General features: G+C 47.6%; 1 protein-coding gene across 2 annotated transcripts in view; it reads right to left on the reverse strand.

Moving 5' to 3' along the window:
- The window catches only part of ARMH4 (armadillo-like helical domain containing 4), a 61,523-nt gene that overhangs the window by 40,295 nt on the left and 1,135 nt on the right, over nucleotides 1–20,093 (reverse strand). Inside the window, exons 1-5 of one of the 2 annotated variants that reach the window (XM_026053755.1) lie at nucleotides 18,954–19,124; nucleotides 18,217–18,453; nucleotides 12,726–14,134; nucleotides 10,647–10,859; nucleotides 9,280–9,495 (exon numbers count right to left, since the gene is read on the reverse strand). In XM_026053755.1, coding sequence (XP_025909540.1) covers nucleotides 9,280–9,495; nucleotides 10,647–10,859; nucleotides 12,726–14,082 — 1,786 coding nt within the window. In that variant the 5' untranslated portion in view covers nucleotides 14,083–14,134; nucleotides 18,217–18,453; nucleotides 18,954–19,124. Of the gene's footprint in view, nucleotides 1–9,279; nucleotides 9,496–10,646; nucleotides 10,860–12,725; nucleotides 14,135–18,216; nucleotides 18,454–18,953; nucleotides 19,125–20,093 lie in introns of those variants that run through there. The other variant, XM_026053754.1, reaches the window with a different exon arrangement.

A 20,093-nucleotide genomic window follows, 5' to 3' on the forward strand; every position in this document is an offset into this window, starting at 1 on the left:
TGCACACAGTGCTCCAGGTGCGGCCTCACCAGAGCTGAGTAGAGGGGCAGAATCACCTCCCTTGACCTGCTGGCAACACTCCTCCTGATGCAGCCGGGATCCCATTGGCCTTCTTGGCCACGAGGGCACACTGCTCACTCATGCTTGAGGGCACACTCAGTCAAGCATCTTTAGGTTGTGCCTCACCACAGCTTTGCTGTGGCAGGAAAATGAAGTGTTGRGAAGTTAGTCCCAACCTCTCCAACAGACTCTGCATCAAGGATTGGAAACTAGCACCCATTTTCACACGGGCTAGGCACTCCAAGGCAGCAATTTCTTTTATCCTTCAGCATACTGGAACAACCCTGCCTAAAAGGTAGCACACCACACACCCCACAGACTACAGTTCATCTYGTACCTTCATCCACTTCATACCTGTATGAAGCAGCAGAGGTGGATAAATAAAGATAGGACTAAGGAGAAGGCTTCTGGGTCCACCTTCTCTTGTCAGAAGTCTCTGCCACTGCTTTCTCCCAGTGCAATTCCAGTGCTGCGAGCACAGGCATTTGCTGTACACTGCTTTACTATCATAGCTGCTTGTCAAGAGAGGAAGGCCTTTCTAGGACCCATCTCTTCTATTATTAATCTGTTTCTTCCACATGATTTACTCAGTAATGTCACCATCTGACATTTCCAAAATGCTGCCAGGAGAGTAATTGCTTGTGACAGAACCTATCTTGGAAAGAAATGGCTGATAGGAACATAGAGAGGTTCCAGTCTTGCCCAGACAGCTTTCTGGCAGCAAGCAGAGCACCATACCATGCTGGGCAGAYGTACCCACTTAGCAAAGAGAACAGAAAGTATGTAAAATTATCRTGGTAAGACTGCCTTAAGCTACACGTAAAGGTTCCTGGGATCAGTATATGGAGCCTTGAGTGCTTTGCCAAAGGACTTTGGCAGGAGTCAGACACACGTGGCCTTTGCAGGAAGCACTCAGTATCCAGATGGGCAAAGGGAGCATTGGGAATCATTCATCAGTTGAATGAAGCTGAGAACAACTAACTCATTTAATATAGYCCCAGCAGATCATCCAGACTTCTGAGACCATCCATCTAAAAAGCACTATCACTCTGAGCAATGGTACTGCCTACCAGTTTCAGGAGAAGTGGAAGTTCAAAGTCCAGAGTTTTCCCTTGGCAGAGGAAGAAAATTCTTGCTGTGTCTAGAACAAGAAAGTAACTCTCCTGCCCACAGGAGGAGGAGAGTTTCTGCTGTTTCTCTTGAGCTTCTGATGTCTTCAGTCTCTGCTTGCCAAAAAGCCAAACTCTGTAGAAATTACTCTCCAGCAGAGGGCTCTAAGATATCAGCAAAACAGTAAAAATAGAAATTTGGATTCTGATCCTAACCTCTTCCCCCTGCACCTGAGGAGATTCACACTTGCTCATTCAATCCTGGCTCATCTCTGACCACAGGGGACCAGACACCAAACAGCTTTCGAAAAAGGCAAAAGATTCCAGTAGCGACTCAGGGGTCAGTATTAAGCACAGAAACACTCACTCCGGTGAGCTGCATTTCCAGCTGCGTTCACCCCAAATCACTTACATACTGAGCCAGGCTAAAAACATAGCATGAAGCAGCAGGKTTAGCAATGGTGGGGGTAGACAGAGCTTAGGATAGTCCAGCACAGACCGCCTTGATTATAACAAATTAGCTCCCTGGTTGCTGCAGAACAGCTCCTCTAAGCCAAGGCCCACAGTTGTTGAACTGGTCAACAAAAAAAATGACAAAAGTCTACAAGCTGTTTTCACTGGCAGCCAGTAATAGGACATAAGCTGAAACACAGGAAGCTCAATCTCCAGGTGAGGAGCAACTTCTTTACTGTKAGGGTRACAGMGCAGTGGAACAGGCTGCCCAGGGAGGTTGTGGAGTCCTTCTCTGGAGGTCTTCAAAACCCGCCTGGATGCCACCCTGTGCCACACGCTGTAGGTGTGCCTGCTTGAGCAGGAAGGTTGGMCTAGATGATCYCTAGAGGTCCCTTCCAACCTTGAATATTCTGTGATGACAAGAGGCAATTTATCACATTAGATTCATGCAGATACTAATGCCATAATATAACCTGCAAGGTTAAGACAGACTAAGGCAGATGCAGGTTTTACTTATGGAAAGTTAGCCTTTTTAAATGTTTGAGAAGTATCTAATCCAACCATACCTCCTGGGAAAGGACCAACTAACAGCCCTGGAGGTGAAAAAAACATTAAAGTCTCACTTTGCTCATGAGTACAGATCCACTACAGACTAGAGGTTAAGGGAGGGACCTGTTATGGGCAAGAGTCTCSAGGGCACTTAGGTTAGTCTGGGTCCTATAAGGAGACAGGAAGAATATTAGCCAACCCAACCCTTTCCTAGTTAGTGCTCATACTTCATCCTTGATCCCATTCTTACAGCCCTTACTGTCCTTAAAGACCATTGGTACTCCTGATGTGTTTTCATAGGAGGCCCATGCTGGCCTGTCCTTACTGCCAGATGGTCCAGAGAGTTGGTGGTGGCCAGGAGAAAATGTACCGAGACCTTCCTGCTAGAGTGGAGACAGCTTTTTATTAAATAATAAAAATAATAATAAAAACCCACACACACCCCCTACACTATCTGGTAAGAAGCAGAGGCGAGAAGCTCATGCTCCACAGCTTTAGAAAGGCCTCAAGCAGTTTGCAGCACCATTTGTCCTGCTTCCAACACTCAAGGCTCCCCAYAGAAGCCCTATAAACAGCATTATCCCCCACATATTGAGTGACTCCAAACACCAGCAGTTCAGAAATGCTCCTCGCAGAGCCTCCAGAAGCAGCTGCCACAGCCCTGCTTATCTCAACTCCTCCAGCTCCCCAGAGGGCTGCAGGGATTAAACAGTTTCCATTAAAAGACACCACCAAGAGTCCAATTACCCTACAACAGCAAACGTGGGAGTTCTGCTTTAAGCCAGAAACTGAGCACAGAAAAGCAGTGAACTTTTAGTTCATTAAATGTAGTAGTTTTTTGGACAAATGAGACACCAGTTAAAGACGCAAGAATAGCGTGGCCAGAACAGCAACTGGAGGACATTAGACTAGGGGCCAGATAACCTGCTGAAGGCCAGGCAGAAATCAAGACCAAGTGTTTAGATAAACATTAAAAAGCTTCAGATAACTTCAAGAAGTTCCTCTTGGTGCAGAAGTGGAAAGCTGCTCACCTCTGCCTCAAATCCTACACAACTGGGACAGACTGCAACGATGCTTTGAACAGCACTTAGCGACTCTTACAGCAGTCGCTTTTAAGAACACAGATACAGTATTTGAGCTGGAAATCCCTAGAGCGCAGCCTGTTTGCTCAGCGTTCTCAGCCACTTTATAATTAAAATGAACACAAAATTTCTTCAGAGCTGCTAGTGCATCTGTTGCTAAGCAGGATGGTTGGAGCACCTTCTGCCTCACTTTGCAGGACAGCATCAACAAGGCTGAGCCCAGCAAGCTGCTTCCTGGTTCTCCCTAGCCATCCTTTAATTAGCCTAACACCTTCAAGCACTTGACCAGAGTCCTCAAACCTTTAGGGGCTTTCACGCTCCTCAACTCATAGATGGCCTGGAACAAGACAAGTTGTCACCAGATTTGGCAGCAGAGATGCTGTCTTCAGTCAAGTACCGCTCTGGAAAGGCACAAGAGGGCTTTGCTTTTGATGCAGCCTTCAGTCATGCAGCTTTCCYGACTCCTTCTCACTGGAAGTTGCCAGGACAGAGACCTGCTACAAGGCAAGAAAGCCAGGGATGTAGCAACATCTGCTATAAAAACAAATGAAAAAGAAGCCAAGCTTCTCTTGCATATGAAAAAGGGAGGGCAGCTCCTCTTTTGCAGTGACAGCAGCAAGCAAAGCAATAGGAAGCGTGGACCAAGACCATTTAATTCTGTACAAGCTCTGTTTTACATCCTCTGGTTCCTGTCAGTTTCGTTGACATCCAGAGAGCTGCTGAGGAATTATAGTATTGGACTACTTAACCAGCCTGGGCTAAGTGTCCTCCTTGTTTACACCACAGCAACCTCATTTAAGTTTTTAATGGGGTTGTAGAGATTCAATGAGGCAGAGATTAATCCATATAATCAGGATCTAAACCACACAGTCTTGCTCGGAGCCCTGATTTTCAATAAAAAGTGTTATTTATTTCCAAAAAATGAGTTTCCCTGTGCTGTGACACAGGTGGAAAAGTTTAAATGGTTATTTCTTTTTGAAGGATCAAGTGCTTTTAAGCTCTGAAGTCCCTTTTGAAAAAAATGCAGCCACATCCTGTATTACACACCGCTCAGATGCCCACGTACAAAGAGGGTTGAAGCCAAGGTGGAGCACACAACTCTAAAGTGAGCAGGGAAGATCAGTTAAACAGCAGTTTCCTTCCATTGGTGCTCTGGAAGAAATGTGAACACACAGGTCAGAGCAACACAAACTGCTGAAACCCAGAGATACAAGTCAGCATCACTAACACACCATGAATACACTAGGGCTGGAAAATTTAAAGCCTTAGACCAGTGCTGGAAAATCTGAAGTCTTTGAGAGTAGAAAGARCAAAATAGCTTTGAACCTGCAACCAGGGTTCTGTGAGATGTCTTTGTGCAGATAAACACTGTATTTGCTGATCCTGAGGTCAGTTCCAGCTCTGTGCAGCCCACTGCATGCACAGTGCAGGGCAGAGCACTGCAAGCCCCTCTGTGTCATCCTACACAGCAGCTGCAAGGCAAACAACACAGAATCCTGCAATGACTGCAGTGGCTTCTGACTTGGGCTGGAAGCTGCTAGAGCTGTTCAGGGCTGTGTGCTATAGTACCCAGGGATGCACCTTCCCCCTGCCCAAGGCCCATTCCTGCATCTGAAGCTAGCTCGCCTTGTTGCCATCAAAATAAAACACACCAGAGAACAGATCCAATCCTGCCCCCTGCAYTTCCCTAACAGTCTTCAACTATATTTAATATTTCCACTGCTGGGAGAATCAAGATAAAGCTATCTTTACTCAGGAGTTTAGCTGCAAGTCAAGACTGAGTAATAACAACTATACCCACACTTAACCAGGCTCACACTTTACGACATAGCCTTTGGCTGTATCTTAGTTCCCTAATATTCCTTCCCAGCTCCTCTGCCCCAAAGAAGAAGCTTCAACCAGCTGCATGTTGAGAGCCAGCCTGATTAATCRAAGACAAAAACACCACAAGAGCTACATGGCTCTCAGCTCACCTGCTCAAGCAGCTTGCTTTAAACTACCCATTCTCAGAGACACTTCCTGTTCCTGACACCATTCCACAGGTAGAGCACCGTCCACTTCCATGAAGCCAAAAAAACACCTTCCACATCCAACAGCCTACTTGAAAGCTGGAGCTACCTAAACAGCTTCCCCAGCTCCAGGTACAGGTAAAGGAGGGACAGGACCTTCACACTCCACAGATATCAACATCTGAGAAGATTTTTCCAAAGTTGTCTTCAGTCTTCGTTCCTTAGGAAGGCACTGCTGTAATGGATTCTGCTAATGTGCCCAAAAAAGTTAAGAGAGGCCACTAATCAATTCTCCCCCATAGCCCACTCCAATCACTTTAACAACCCATTTTGGGCACACCAGTCTAGCAGAATAGTTCTCACCACAGCCTACCTCACCAGTGGATCAGAAAAAATCCCTCTAAGAGGAGAAAGAACCAGAATTTGTTCTTCTTTCCATCCCAAAACGCAAGTAGAGTTTCTAACTCCCATTTTTGTGTCAAAAGGGGTACACTAGGGTTTACTTAGCTGCAGTAAATATAGAATCTAGAGCTTTTATTGGTTTTCCTGACAAGGCTGGAGGCAGCGAGCCCAGTAAACAGGGTTCCAAGAGCTGAAGAGCTTCCCTAACTAGTGTGTTGAAACAAGTACACCCCCAAGCTGCTGTTACTGCTGCATCCAGCCAGGCTGGAAACATAGTCAGCACTGTCCTCTATTGGGCACACCAAAGAGGCAAGATTTAGCACTGCATGATGAAGGCAGAGATGCCTTCCTCTTCTCCATCCTAGGACACTCACTCCATAGTCACCACTTTCAGCTGAATGAATTGGGTGAGCTGCTCATGCTGAACTGTTTTTTGACCCAAGCTGTGATGTTTGGGGCTGGCATCACTACCAGGAGCAGGTTAGTCCTGCCCTAGCAGATACCCTTGAGAATGTGACCTTCACAGGACATGCACTAATCTACCTTCTATTCATCCCCAGTAGCCCCAGGACTGGGTCGTGTATGAAAGGCAGAAGGGAGCAATAGCTGAGGGGAGGCAGCAGCTCCTGTACTGGCAGGGCACTGCAGGGATCTTGCAGAAGAGGGCATGGATGCAGGGCATCATTTCACAGTTATAACTACCAAATTCATCTGTATCCAAGGAGCACAGCCACATCTAACCATACCTACCATAGCTGATGTTATGGCAAAGACATTTCTACTCTAAGAGGAACGTTATTACTCTGAATAGAGCCCTTTAAAGAACACATTAAGAGACTCACATGGTAGTGCTCAGTACACAAACTGAATTAGGTAACTACATGTTTAGCACCCATGCTCTTTGTAGAGCTTTTCGGSTGTCCAGAAAGGTTTGCTAGAGACACCCAAATTCTGGATATGAACAAAAGACAGACATGTCCTAGACAAGTGAGACTAGTCCCTTGCTGTGTCCTGTTCCCATATCCTATAATCCCTTTATAGGATTTCTAATATTTCTCTGGCAAGAAAGGGCAAGTAGAAGCAGTCTCACTGAACAGCCAACATACAAAGATACTGAGGGTACCAGCTAATCTCCCCAGAGTCCACTAGAGATGAGGATAAGCTTGTCTAGAGAGACTCAAAGCATCTCATGTTTGTCTGTGCAGTTTGATTTGGTTTTGAAAACAGTTCTGCATCCAAGCAAGGCAGGTGAATATACTGATGCAATTAACCACAGGCAGTCTGGCACAGATGGTCCCCAAGAAACAGAGCTAGCAGAACAGCAGGAGTTTCCATTTAATGATGAGCCAGGCCCTTAACAAGGCAAGTCAGCAGGCCTCAGCCAGCTCTACAGCCTTGCTTGGGGCTACTCAGCTCCCTGCATTTCCCTCACTGGTCAGCAAGGCACATGCCCCCTGCAGAGAGGCAGGATGAGAAGCTCCACAGTCACCCACAAGGCCATGGCAGACCTGGCATCCCCCAAGAGCTTGGGCACCCTGGACTCAATCTCAGTGCATCCTACACAAGGTGCTTCTTCACAGAAAAGCTCTCAGGCATCTAGTCTCTGGAAGTATCTAGGTATTTTGGCAGAGGAATTGAGCATTAACTATAACTTTGAGGGGTGGGAAGGAAATGGCAACTTGACATTCAAGGGTCACTACTATATAGGTAAGGTACCCTGACTGCCAATAGGCAGAGGAAGATGTTACAAAGTAGAGCTGCAGCTCATATGCTTCTTCTGTGCTTAATTGGGGCAGCACCATCCCCAGGCAGAAAGCTTGTCCCCAGTGGTATTGCCCTGTTTTATAAGGTTTAAACTGGTGGCACTAGCAATTCCTGACACTTGGAGTTTCTGGATCCCTATTCCAGAAAGTCTAAATTGAGAAAAAAATTCTCAAGATCTGTTGCTAAAAAACAAGAGCCAGTTGCCCAAAAACCACAGAGTAACTCAGAGAACAYCATGACTCTTGTGTGACAGGCACCTGCAGAGCCATATACTAGAGCAAGGAGACCCACAGCCTTCCAGCTGAGGATCATCACTAAGGAAACCTGCTCCTTCCTACAGCCTATGTCTGTCTTTAAGGAGCTCAGGGACTATTCAGGACCAGAAGAGCCAGGCCTATGGCTACATAAAAGAGAATTATATAGGAACTCACAAAATATATAGTGGACTTTGAATAGAAGGATATGGATTCAAACTCGAGTGCAGAAAGCCTTATTAACTAGGGAGAAAGGCAAATTCTCAGTTGAAATAAAAATCCCTCTTATCTTCCACTACAGATAGCCAGGCATCCAAAGGAAATCCCAAAGGGCTCAGAAGCAGCTCAGCCTCCTGTGCCATCCCTGCTTAGCAAGAAGGATATGATATGAGACCACTTCTCTCCTCTGTGCTTGCTCCCTCTCCTCACCATGAGCACCACATCCTCGCACTGCTAGAAGATTTGTTAGGACAAGTTACATGCTGAACTTGTGGCAAAGAGAACTAATGGCAGTTCAAGTGTGCAGGAAGCCAACAGGAGCTGCACCATCTCACACAGCAGGGAGAGCTCCCAGTTTCTGCTGACCTCTAAACTTCACTGGAGTTAGGAGTTATTGCTTCACACAGAGAAAAGATGCTGATTAGCTGTTGTCTATGGCACCCCACCTCCCATCAAAAGGAAAAATACCATCTGGCATGCCACCCCTGGAGGGCTGCCAACCTGTGCAGTAAGATACAAAGGGAAGAGAAGGTCAAGATAAAGGAAGATGCACAAAGCAGGCAGAAAGATTAATCTCTGGCAAGAAGAAACAACCTAAACACTAGAGTACAAAAATCATGGCTGGACAGGCAAGCATGAAAATGCTTAAGTAAGAACAAGATGCAGGAGTGAAGCAGTTCTCTGMAGGAGAGTTATGAGTGAGCTGAAGAGGTACTGAATCAGGGCTGCAGGCTAACTCCAGAGGAGCCTCTGCTTCTCCTACACCTCTTCGGACAGAGGTTTGCTTAGACAGAAGTGGCATCATCAAGTATTAACTATGTGAAAATTGGTKGTGTGGAAACATAAACCAAGAGAAGAAAATGAACAAAAGTGAGAGGAGCTTAACAGAAAAAGGGAACCCACAATGTGAGACAAGACTAGAGGAGCCAGCGCTGGAGAGCAGCTTGTCAGGCAGCACCAATTTGGAAGAGCAGCTCCAAGGGGATCTCTGCCTGCTCCCAGCATTATCACCTGGGGAGTGACAATAGGATAGCACATGTGTTGGCAAGGTGTTGAGTCAGCTGCACATTGACACACCCACCTCATGCTGAACACCCCTTTGCATTTGCTTGGGGAGAGGAGTTCAACAGCCACGGCAAGGGCTCTCCACATGTTTCCCACTTGTCTAAGTATCTCAAGGACACTTTTTACTGCTAACCTCCTGTACCCCCAGAAAGCAGGCAGGTCATCCAACATCTTTATTGACCACAACATATATAACCACATGCACAGTAACATGCACATAACTGTGCCACACAGACCATTTGGTAAGTTCACACTGCCAAGTGTGCCACTCCACATCAAGCTGCCTGCCTTTTAGCCTTGGCRTAACTGGTACCTTCTGACTCCAGCCGGTCCAGCCCGTAGGTCACAGCCGTACTGATCTTCCTCACGGATGGAAGAGCTGTCCTCCTCACAGAAGCCATTGATGCTGGTGTCACCAGCACCACTGTTCTGCTGGGTGGCTCCTCTGTCTGTCCAGACTGGGTAGCAGAGTAATCACCAGGAGGTGGAACAGCCTTTTCACTGGTGTCTGGGATCACATCTGTGAAATCTAGGGAAGACGGAAAGCAGCAGCTTGGCAATGCAATATTAAAACCATTAAGAAACTGAACTCCTTAATTAAAAGTACAGCTTTGAAAGAACCTATTAAACTCCTGATCCTTCTAAGATTAGGTGTGACTACTGTAATAAAAAGCTTTCCTTCCAGGACAGCCAGCACAGGAGGTCCCCCTTAACGAGAAAACAGCCAACTTCTGACTTCCAGGGCTTTGAGGGCTGCTAGTCACTACCCCACAGCAAGATCAGAGCACTGAGACACTGATCAAGTTCTGAACCAAGTGACAGATCCCTTTATTGCAGAAATAAAAGTTAACTGAAATCATAATTAAATCCCAGAAGCAGATTAATTAGTGGAAACTATTGGAAAAGCCTTTGTTCCCCTACAGAGTAACTTTACTCCAAGAGAAAAGATGCAAATTGAAGCCTTTTTTCTTTGATGCCCTGAAATATGCRACTTACCAGGAAAGCTCCCCAGCAGCAGTGTCATTACAGTGGTACCTGCTATAAAAACACACTGGCACTCAGAGCCTTGGGCTAAGACAACTCACTAAGCTCCTATGAAAGGGAGAGTCTCCAGCACATCCCTGACAAGGTGACATTGAGTCACTAAGCTGTCACTGACTGCTTCAAGTGACAAGAGTGACCGAAGAAGCAGGAGAGCCAAGAATCCACCACTGCTCAAGTGAGGTGGATATCTGTGCAGGCTTCCAAGCCCTTGAGCTAAATGGAATCCACTACAAATTCATACTTAGTGGTCCCACACCCTAGAGAAGTTTTGTTCCTTTGGATGAAGCACTAGCCGTTTACARCTAGTGCCTGGTGGCTCCAGAAGTCAGAGAAGTTGTTTGATAAATAACAAGGCTTCAGCCAGACACCTGAGTTAAGACAGACAAGATTTAGGGGAGATCTCCCCAGTGCCTTTCTGGGGTTAAAAAAAGCTCTGCTGGCACATTTCAACACAGTACATGCAASTGTATGGGCAGAAAGTACTACCAAAGCAAGAGCTTGCCTTCAAAAAGTCAGAAAAATKCAAGTTTACTGAAGTCTTCCAGCATCTATACATACAAGCATCAATTTTGGTTTTGGATGCAGCATCACATCTTCTACAAACAGGTCTGCAGAGAGCTTGAAGCTAAATCCTACCCTCAACATCTGAAGTTTCTGCTGTGGAAGCAGCATCAGTTGCTGTCAACATCTGTGTGGCACTGGAAACAGCTGGCATCCAGGTATCCTTCCCACTTTCCTCCCAAGGAAGACTTGCATCTCCAGTTCCCTGGGTAGCATCAGGTGCCAACATCACAACCGATGGTGCAGCATCAGGATCCTGGGGAACTGTTGTCATCTCCTGTGTGACACCTACAGCAAGAACAGGTGTCAGGCTCAACTCACAGTACAGCCAGTTTATCAAGGAGGAGCAGAACAGATGTTTGAACACACAATTATACCATGCATTAACACTTCCTGAGCCAGAGCACACTTGGCTAGTTCTAGCCAAGTGTTTTTGGAAGAGTACAACATAAAAAATGCCATAACACRTAACAGGAATGATCCTGCTGCTTTTGTTTTATTCCTTGCTCCTTGGGGACAAGAGGACCCACTAGTGAGCAATGACAGAGGATCAGAGCACTGCAGCCCTGCTGTGTGAAGCTACAATCAGAGCAAACAAGGATGCCAGATCAGGCTCTCAGTGATCAGCTCTTGSAGTTCACTGAAGGATTTGTTTTCAYRCAAGTCTTAATGCTGTTATTTCACCAACATCAGGGAAGAGAAGGGGAACCTGCTGACAAGTCAAGTGCTTACAGATTAACCTGTAAATTAGTCTATTTGCAGCATCAGCACACAATTTTCCTTCTTTTGTTTTAGAAAAGGGATCTTTAGGAATGTTGAGAAGGGAAAACTGTCCTTTTGCCCAACACTGCATCCTGAAGTGGAGATTGAAGAACTCCAGCAATTAGTACAATGAAGTCCTAATTAYACCTAGTGCTCCTAGTCAGCTTGGAACAAGCTATTGCCTAACTCTTAYCCAAACAGACTTTTCTATTTTCTCTCCCCCCTGCTTTAGACACAGTGGGAATAGTCAGTAGGCTAAAGGTGACATCTAGGCAGGTAAGCAGGGTGTGGGGTAAGACTGAGCCTACCATGGGCTAGGAGTAAAGGTTCATCCTCCTGGTACGTGCACTTGCAGGAGCAGAGTCAGAGCCTGGCCACAGTTTTGCTCTGCAGTGAGCAGAGCTCAGGGACTACTTGCTACAGAGAAAACAGCACAAGACTCTGCACAGACCTTCTTCCAGGATTCTCTAAGGATGGTCAGAGCAGATCAAGATTTGAGTCACACCAAGGCTACTGGTGACAGCCTAGCCTACCTACTCCTGGATCTAACCAGAATTTCCAGCTAGCCTTTTTCTTCACATCTGCTGCATTGACTGCAAGTGACTGAAGCTAGCAGGTAACCCCCARTACTAATTGATGCAGCCCTCAAAGGAGGAATTATCCTTCCTTGTGCACCACTGCATTTCAAACTCATTTAAGACCTTCACCTTTGGGTTTACTGTTCCACAAGCATGTGTGGGGTTGTATTACAACCACTTGTAATCAAGTACTCAGTTGATCAGAAGCTACACCCCCTTCCTAGATAGGAGACAAGAGGACTTTTCAAAGCAGATCCATCCCTGCCTGATCAAGATGTGATGCCTATACAATAGTTAAGTTATATGCACCAAACCTGAAGTCTGTTTTAGTAGTATAGGGCAGTTTAAGTTTACTTGATTGACTGCAGTATTAGAAGAGGACTGAGTCTCTACAGATRGGGTTTCAATACATTCTTCATGCCCAGACTCTGCCACCATGACCTCATGACCTTTCCAGTCTCAGCACTGCTATTTGCTACTAAAAAAACATTTTCTTCGAGTTTGATAAGAAATAGCACAGACAAGTATTCATGTAATCTAGAAGTCAAAAAATCTGCCTACAGGAGCAGATCTGTCTATGTAAGTGCTGAACATTGGGCCGTAGYGAAATGCAAATTAAGTGACCTGCTGAATTATCACCTACATAAAACAGAGAATTTCAGAGCCCTTCCTCACCTAGGGGAGATCCTACCTCCTTTGGAGGTATCCAGACCACCTTTGCCCTTTTTATCCCCCAGAAGGGAAAACAGACTCCCAGAGGCACGTCTCAAATGTGCATTTGAAGAAAAAACTCTGTTGACAGACAAGGTTTTACCTTCTAGTGAGCTTCCCAGAGCAGGAAGGACATCCAATTTTGTCTCTGTCACCACGGCAGCCTCTGGCAGTGACAGAGCAATGCTTTCCCTTTCCTCTGCTGTGGCTATGTCTGTATTTTCCAGAGAGTTTAAATCAGATGTGTCTATTCCTGTCAAGCTCACAGCGAGAGAAACATCATTGCGGCCTGTGGGGGCTCCTGGCATTTCCTCCCCCTGCGCTGACACCAGAGCTGYAGAGTTGCTCTCCTTGGCAGTGCCAGAGGTTGCTGGAGCAGATACCGGGGATGGCAGCACTCTTGTCACATMATCTTCCTCCCCCACATCTCCCTGTGGGGTTTGAGGTGGTTCTGCTGCCRCTTGATCCTTTCTCATCTCCTCATGCTGCAGGTTTCCCCCTTGACTTATATTCCCTGGTTTTGTGTCATCCCARTCAGCTGGCACAGAGTCAGTTGGCTGGACAGTGACAGTGCTAGCTGTGACAGGCAGCTCTCCTTGCCTGCCATCCGTCCCTGCTTCCAGAGGGAAGGAAGCCTCAGTAGGTGCAAGAGGGAGGTTTGCAGCAACGTGTCCTGGYACAGTCAGGATCTGCAGAGGGCTCCCCATGTTTGCACTTGGTGTTTCAGCTTCCGAGTCCACACTTTGAGGCTCAGGACTAGGGGTGACCGAGTAGTCACTTGCCACTTCCAGACTGGGAGTGCTGGGGAGCAAAGTGGAAACTTGCTCACTGGGGAATTGGGGTGCAGTTGAACTGTCCAAGTTACTCTCTGCCTTCTCCAATGCAGTAAATTCYCTTTCTGTGACAGCTGCCAGGACACTGGCAAAGCCAGGCTCTGCTTCAGCACCATCCTCCACAGGGGTCTGGCTAACAGGGCCACTGACAGGTTCCTCCTCCATGGAAGGGCTCAGGGTGGTCACAGCTGTGGTCAGCATGGCCTTGAGCTCACCATTGTCATTCAGCTCCTTCTCTGACTTCACGGGACCAAGTTCCTTCCCTTCTGTAGCACTCACTGCCCCAGCAGGGGTGTAAACATTCAGGCTCTGGCTGCTTGGGAAGACAGGACTTGGGCTTGCAGGCTGTATTTCTCTTTCAACGGTGAAGGCTTCACTTAAGGGCATCTCAGATGACTTTGCTGACACTCCAAATGGCTCTTCCAGGACTGTTTGCTCAGAGGGGTCCAGGATATTTTTCAAATGTGACAGACTTGTCCTTTCATCTTCTACCCCATTCTCTGCCCATGGGCCAGGCTGGAGCTTTGTCATATCCCTCTCCTCCAGGTCCTGAGAGGCAAGGCATGGTGATAAGAGCAGGATGCTGCAGGCAACCACACAGACCTGAAATCCTATCGATTTCCTCATAGCTGAGGAGAGGTGTGCACAGGTTGCAGGGCAGGAAGTCCAGAACCAAGACCTAGAAAGGGCAAAAAAGCAGCAATATGATCATGGGTRTGCATAGCCTATTAACCTAGTGCTTCAACTGGATAAGCTGTAAACAACCTAACACACAATCAGTCCTGTAGAGACTCTTCCTACTCATCCTTAGGAATGCATCCCTATATCCCAGATGCATCTCATTTCATTCTTCCCAACCATTTGAAGTTCCATGCCAGCCACAAATTGCAAAGCTGAAGCCACAGCAGACCTTGCCAAGCTCTCTGCACGAGCAGCAGGGCTTAGTGCTCTGCCTGGCACGCACACATGCCATAAAACCCAACCAGTTTGCTCTCTGCCACACCACAGACTAGCGGTTTGTTGAGCAGTAGGACTGAGCAGACAGACTGAAGTGTCAGGACCACTGCAACAAATCCCATCCACTCTGGGCATGGAYGCAGAGGGGAGCTGAACTACTTGCATGAGAAATAAAGTGCCCAGGGGAAGGGGAGGCCTATGGGGCACAACACAAAACCMGAGAGAGCCAAGCTGGTGCCCTAGGGGCTTTGTAGCTGCGTTATATCACACCCTCCATGGACACCTTGGCTCTACTAGGAAAGGCTGTTGCCCAGACAGCACTGGAAGCAGCACTGCTGCATTAGGACAATGTTTATGCTGCACTGCACCACACAGCCATTTCCAGAAAGTTATGTATTTAATCCCTGCACTGCCTCAGGAGTTTCCAGGAGTGCTGAACCAGGAACCTGGCAGTGACGCAGCAGCAGACAAGGGCTCCTTCCTGGGAGGCAGGGCAGGCTGCAAGAGCCCCATGCAGTGACATGGGGCTGCTCCCAGCCACCCTGCTCCAGACAAGGGCCTGCCAGCCCCTGAGCCGCCCCAGAGCGGCACTCAGCCGCATGCAAGGCCCCTCTGAGGCCTTGCATCTACTCGTTRCACAAGGCAGCCAGTCATAAGGCTCATCACAGAGCAGCAGTGGAGGGCTGCTCTCTAAGGTCACCCTCCTCCTTGTTTTCAGAAGTGGGTTACTAGCAACCACAGCTGTGGTGAGCTTAAAGTCTCAAGACTGCAAATAGACCCAATTGCTTTTGCCATTGCAGTCCCAGTTTCATGGGAGAACTTACCTTCAAGCTACAGGGGTAACAAGAAAAACAGCTGAAACTTTCTGCTCCACTCCTCAAAACCTCATGGGCAGAGACCAGTGTCACCCCTGCAGCACTGCTCACATGTGCCACCCTTCCTCAGCTCTATTTTCACACTCACACAGCAGCCATGCAAGCACTACTTGCATTTGCCTATGTGCAGTGCAGTAACAAGCTGCCCAGCAGCACTTTGCTACCCCAGGACACAGAGCTCCCTCCACAGCACCCTACGACAGGGCACAGGAAGGGGCCTTTGCCACCAAGGGAGCATTTTGAGCCATGGGCATTTGTGCCAGTCCCCACAACTAAGGTCCTATCGGTGTCCTATTGTTCCTATGCATATTTCCTCTTTGGAAAAGCATTGTTGTACATGCCCWAACATCTAAACACAATCAATACATAGAGGGCTTGCAGCAATGCAACTGACTACATTGTTGTTGGACCATTTCCATCAGAAATATGCTTCCTACTTCAGCTAGAAGAATCATCTCTTGTATGAAAGCTCTTAGAAGTCTATACCRCAGACAGCCCCACAGATCAAATACGCAGAGGACAATCTCAGCACTGGCAGCATGGAGACACACACAGGTCATTAGAGTCAATACCACAAGCTTCATTATCTGGCTGAGCCTTCAGGGCACACTGAGTCATTTTTTCCATTCTCCCCACAGCTCCATCCCTGAGCTCTTAGGGCTGTTGCAGTAATTCACCTTCATCCAGTGCAGGCCACACACACCAGGTGCTCAAGCTTCAAATAAAAGCCACCTAGATGCTGTTCATCAACAACAGCTACAGATGTCTTCCCTCCTCTCCCTGCTTAAGCATCTCTTCTTTGCAGGATGAGTGGCCACCCATTTATCTCGTCCATCCTTCCTGCCAAAAGGAGAGCAGAAAACTGACAATATCCAACAATTCCTCCAAGCTAATCCCTTATGCACTTTTGTAATTAAAAAGTACTAAGATTATAGTGTGTAAGTTAAATTAATAGTGCCTGCTGACACGCATCTGCCATGCTGTGTGAATACAAATTACATTCACCTCATTCACCCCTTCAGCATGGGCCAGTTCAGAACATTCAGCCACGGCAAGACGCTGAAAAAACTCTCATTTAAAGGGCACTGTTTGGTTACATCTGCATCAAAATACAGCATCTCTAAAAAGTCCACAGTTTAGACTGACTTCTGCTAGAACTTATTGCACATCCAGCCCAAAAGAGACCTCCAGCTGGGCTTGCAAGACAACCACAGCCTACAAATAGGATGCCTTCCTGAGAGGTATCAAGAGGAATGTTATTTGAGACTAGGAGCCCAAGGCAACCAAGGATGGCTACAGTACTGAAAAGCCTTTAATTCTCCCTTCCTCCCTACCTCCCAAATAAGTTTACTTCATCTCTACTATGACTAGGAACATAAACAAATTAGAGGGGAAGTTGCTCCCTAAAAGGTTGGTTCTTAAGCCATTAATTAGAAGGTAACAAATTAAGAGAAATCCTTCTCAAAACAGAACTTACTCCATTCTAGTCAGCAGACAACACGAGCACTATGCAGTGGTGACCTGATACAGACAGATCCTCACCTATCCTAGAATAGCGCTGCGTTCCCAGGCTGAGGACTGCTCTAAATCACAGTTCTACACTTRTAGAAGGTAAAAATAACCTTGGAGAGAGTGTTTTTGCTCAAGAAACCCCAATCCACCAGACCTAAGCCAACCTAGACACCCCCCTCCCCTCCCATTCAATGGGATCTGGAGAGAAGGACATGAGGAGCAGACACAGAGCYTGCTGCAGGACAAGTGGCACAAGTTCACATTTCAAAGAAGATTAGCAAGGGCTTAAGACCTACTTAGCTTTGAAGAGACTGGATTAAGTGGTGTATGAACAGTGGTGCCCTGACTCTGCTTAAGCAGAGTTTAACACCTTGCAGTAGCCTTTCTACTTAATGCTGAAGTAATCCAGGTTTTAGTGAACTGCTTTATGTCCAGATACCAGTGGCTATTTGTGCTGCATTGGTCTCTACACCCATCCTCCTGCCTGAAGGAGTCACAACCTGTGCACAGGGTTATAACCTTAGCCAGATGATGACAAGTTGGACATGCTGCTCTAACCCAGCAAGTCCTGGAGTAGGCTTGACTCCATTACTAGCTTGAAGCAGGGGAATTGCCCAGTTTCAYGCTGCAGGAGCTTCCTGTCCCCAGGTCTCTGCTGGCATTCTCCAAGTCTTCAGCTTGGAGAAGACTTACCAATCATCAAGGAGCTTGGATATTAGAGACATCTTCAGCTACTCTGCCTGTATTGACCTACAGCAAATCCCCATAACTGCAGCTCCCCTCTCAACAAAGGCAGCACAACTTCAGGTAACCAGGTTTATCTTCAGCAAAGAGGAAAGGTTTAAATACTAGGCACTGGTCTAGACAACAAACAGGTCACGTGAAGAATCCCTGGATGATGCCCCCCTCAGTAAGAGCCATTGACTCCCATGGGCAACTCATCAAGCTGAGGGACAATAAATATAAACTGGTCACCATGTGAAGCAGCCCTGCTGCCTGCCTTGGATCAATTCTGAACCAGGCTGCTTCCTTTCTCTGTACAGTGAGCCCTAACAATAACTTCCCAATCAATATTGCCTCTGGGAGGCTCAAAGACCTGTTTGAAGTCAGCAGTCAAATCTAATGAGAGCCAGTTTATAGGGAATCCTATCCTGGTAGTTTTCCAACAGAACAGTTTTGAAAGGGACAAGGAGGGAACAGACCCTCTAATGAACTAGCAGACACATGCTTGAAACAAAATAAACTTCCCACCTCAGCTGTACATGGCTAAACCAAGGGTTGGCTTTCAGGGGTTTGCCCAGCCAATTTCACTTACAAACTCCTAATAAAAGACATTTCCTGCCTTAGATGAGTTCTGAYCATTTTTTTTTCTCCTAAGTTATTGAAACAAAGGAAGAATATCAGGCTTTTAACTCACTTGAATTAATACTCTTGTTCTAACCACCCCTCCGCCACACAGAGAGGGCACTTGTCCTGAGGCTGAAGTGGCTGCGTGTCTGGTACAGCAGAGATCACAGGAGATTAGCAGGTCAGCTGCAGACAAATCGCTGTCTGGCTTTGCAGAACATGACTTTTCACACCTCCAAGTGCCAGCTCYGTTATGCTGGTTTGGACTGTCAGGACAGTCCTAGACGTCCTCAGTTCTGCAACTCATCTGTGATATGGGAAATTGCATTAAAAGGTTTTCAGCTTGTCCAAGATTTAGCCAAAACRCACAAGTCAAGCAATGAAATGCTGTGGTACCGGAGTACTAACGCGTGCTCCCGGCTTTACTCCTCACACCAAATACAAAAGCCAGCAGACAACACAGGAGCCAATACTGCAGAGCTCCAACTCCCACTCCCGTGCCCAAGCGAAGAAAAATGCCTTCATTTTATCTTACACAATGCCCTTGCCCAAGCCAATGAGGCAAACTGGGGAGCTGCAGCTCTCGCAGCACATACTCCAGAGAGCACTAACAGCTCGAGGTCTGTTTATCTCCATCGCTTACAATGAGATTCCAACAACGATTCCACGCCAGCTAACACAGAGCACACTGAACAAGCTGAACTGTGCAGGAACGACTGTACATCACTCAGGAGGGACACATCTTCTAGCTCTGCTAGCAAGCAAATGAATGGGATTATTAATATTCCAACAAGGCGAGCTTCCTACCAGTTCTTGCAAGCACCTCTAATGCTTAACACAGAAGCCCAACTCGGAGCATTCCTGTTCCRGCAGTAATTCTTTTCAGGAGCCTCACAGCATGTTTCAGGCATTATTCCTCCAAGCGTTAAGCTGTGGCTCGCTTTGTTCAGCAGCTGCACAGGGCACCGGTGCAAACGCCGCTCCGATTTGCACGGTCCATTGTGGCTTCTGACCCGCACCAGGTCCCAAGGACTAAAGAGTCAGAGGTCTGCAGGGCAAGAGATGGGAAGGCTRGGGAGAAGGGGGGTTTAGTAGAGAGCCATGGGGTGTAACAGTTGTTTGATACCAAGAGCAAGGAAATCCTCATCTCCTGACACACCAAGACGACTAATAGCACTCCGATTCCCTTTGACTAGGGACACTCAGGCATCAAGCCACCTAAGAGATGAGCTGAAAGACCATAAGTCTCCCCGGGCAAAGAYTAGCTAAATCTTGCCTTCAGGTGAACCTGGTGTTGCCTTTCAAGGAAGGGATGGGATTAGGAGCCTCTCCAGGCTCAACTCCATCCAACACCTGCAYCCAGATACAGCCCTGCTCTATTGTTCTCTGCACCCATACCTACCTGCAAGCCCTAGAGACAAAAGGGAGACAAAACCTTTACCCCGACCACCACCATACCAGCCTGGCCACCATTAGCCACCACAGGGCTGGGCAGCGATGAGCTGTCGGCGCCCCACTCATACGAACAGCTCGAGGTCAGACGTGACCAGAGCTCATCCCCCTCCCCGTAACCTCCATGGAAACCTGGGGTTTCCCCCGGTAAAGAGGGAAAAAAAAAAAAATCAATCAACTGAGCATCAAGTTAACATCGCTGGACACAGCTGGTTACACACCGGACCCCAAGGTCAGGCGGCGCGGGCTGCGCTGGGCAGCCCCAGGGGCATCGAGCCCGGGAACAAAGAGCCGCTGGGCGGACGAAAAAAATAATAAATAAAATTAGTCAGACGCGAACGAGCGAACGCGGCACGGGGGGAATCTCCTTGGCGCTCCGCGGGCAGAGCCCCCGGGGCCGCCTTCCCCGGCCCGGCCTCACCTGCGTCCCGCCGCCCCCCTCAGCCTGCTCGGCGCCGCGCCGCGCTCGCCCGCACCATCCCGCCGCCCGCACGG

Source organism: Nothoprocta perdicaria, unplaced genomic scaffold (assembly GCF_003342845.1).
Source record: "Nothoprocta perdicaria isolate Ctin4 unplaced genomic scaffold, notPer1 scaffold_118, whole genome shotgun sequence".
Classification (NCBI taxonomy): Eukaryota; Metazoa; Chordata; class Aves; order Tinamiformes; family Tinamidae; genus Nothoprocta; species Nothoprocta perdicaria.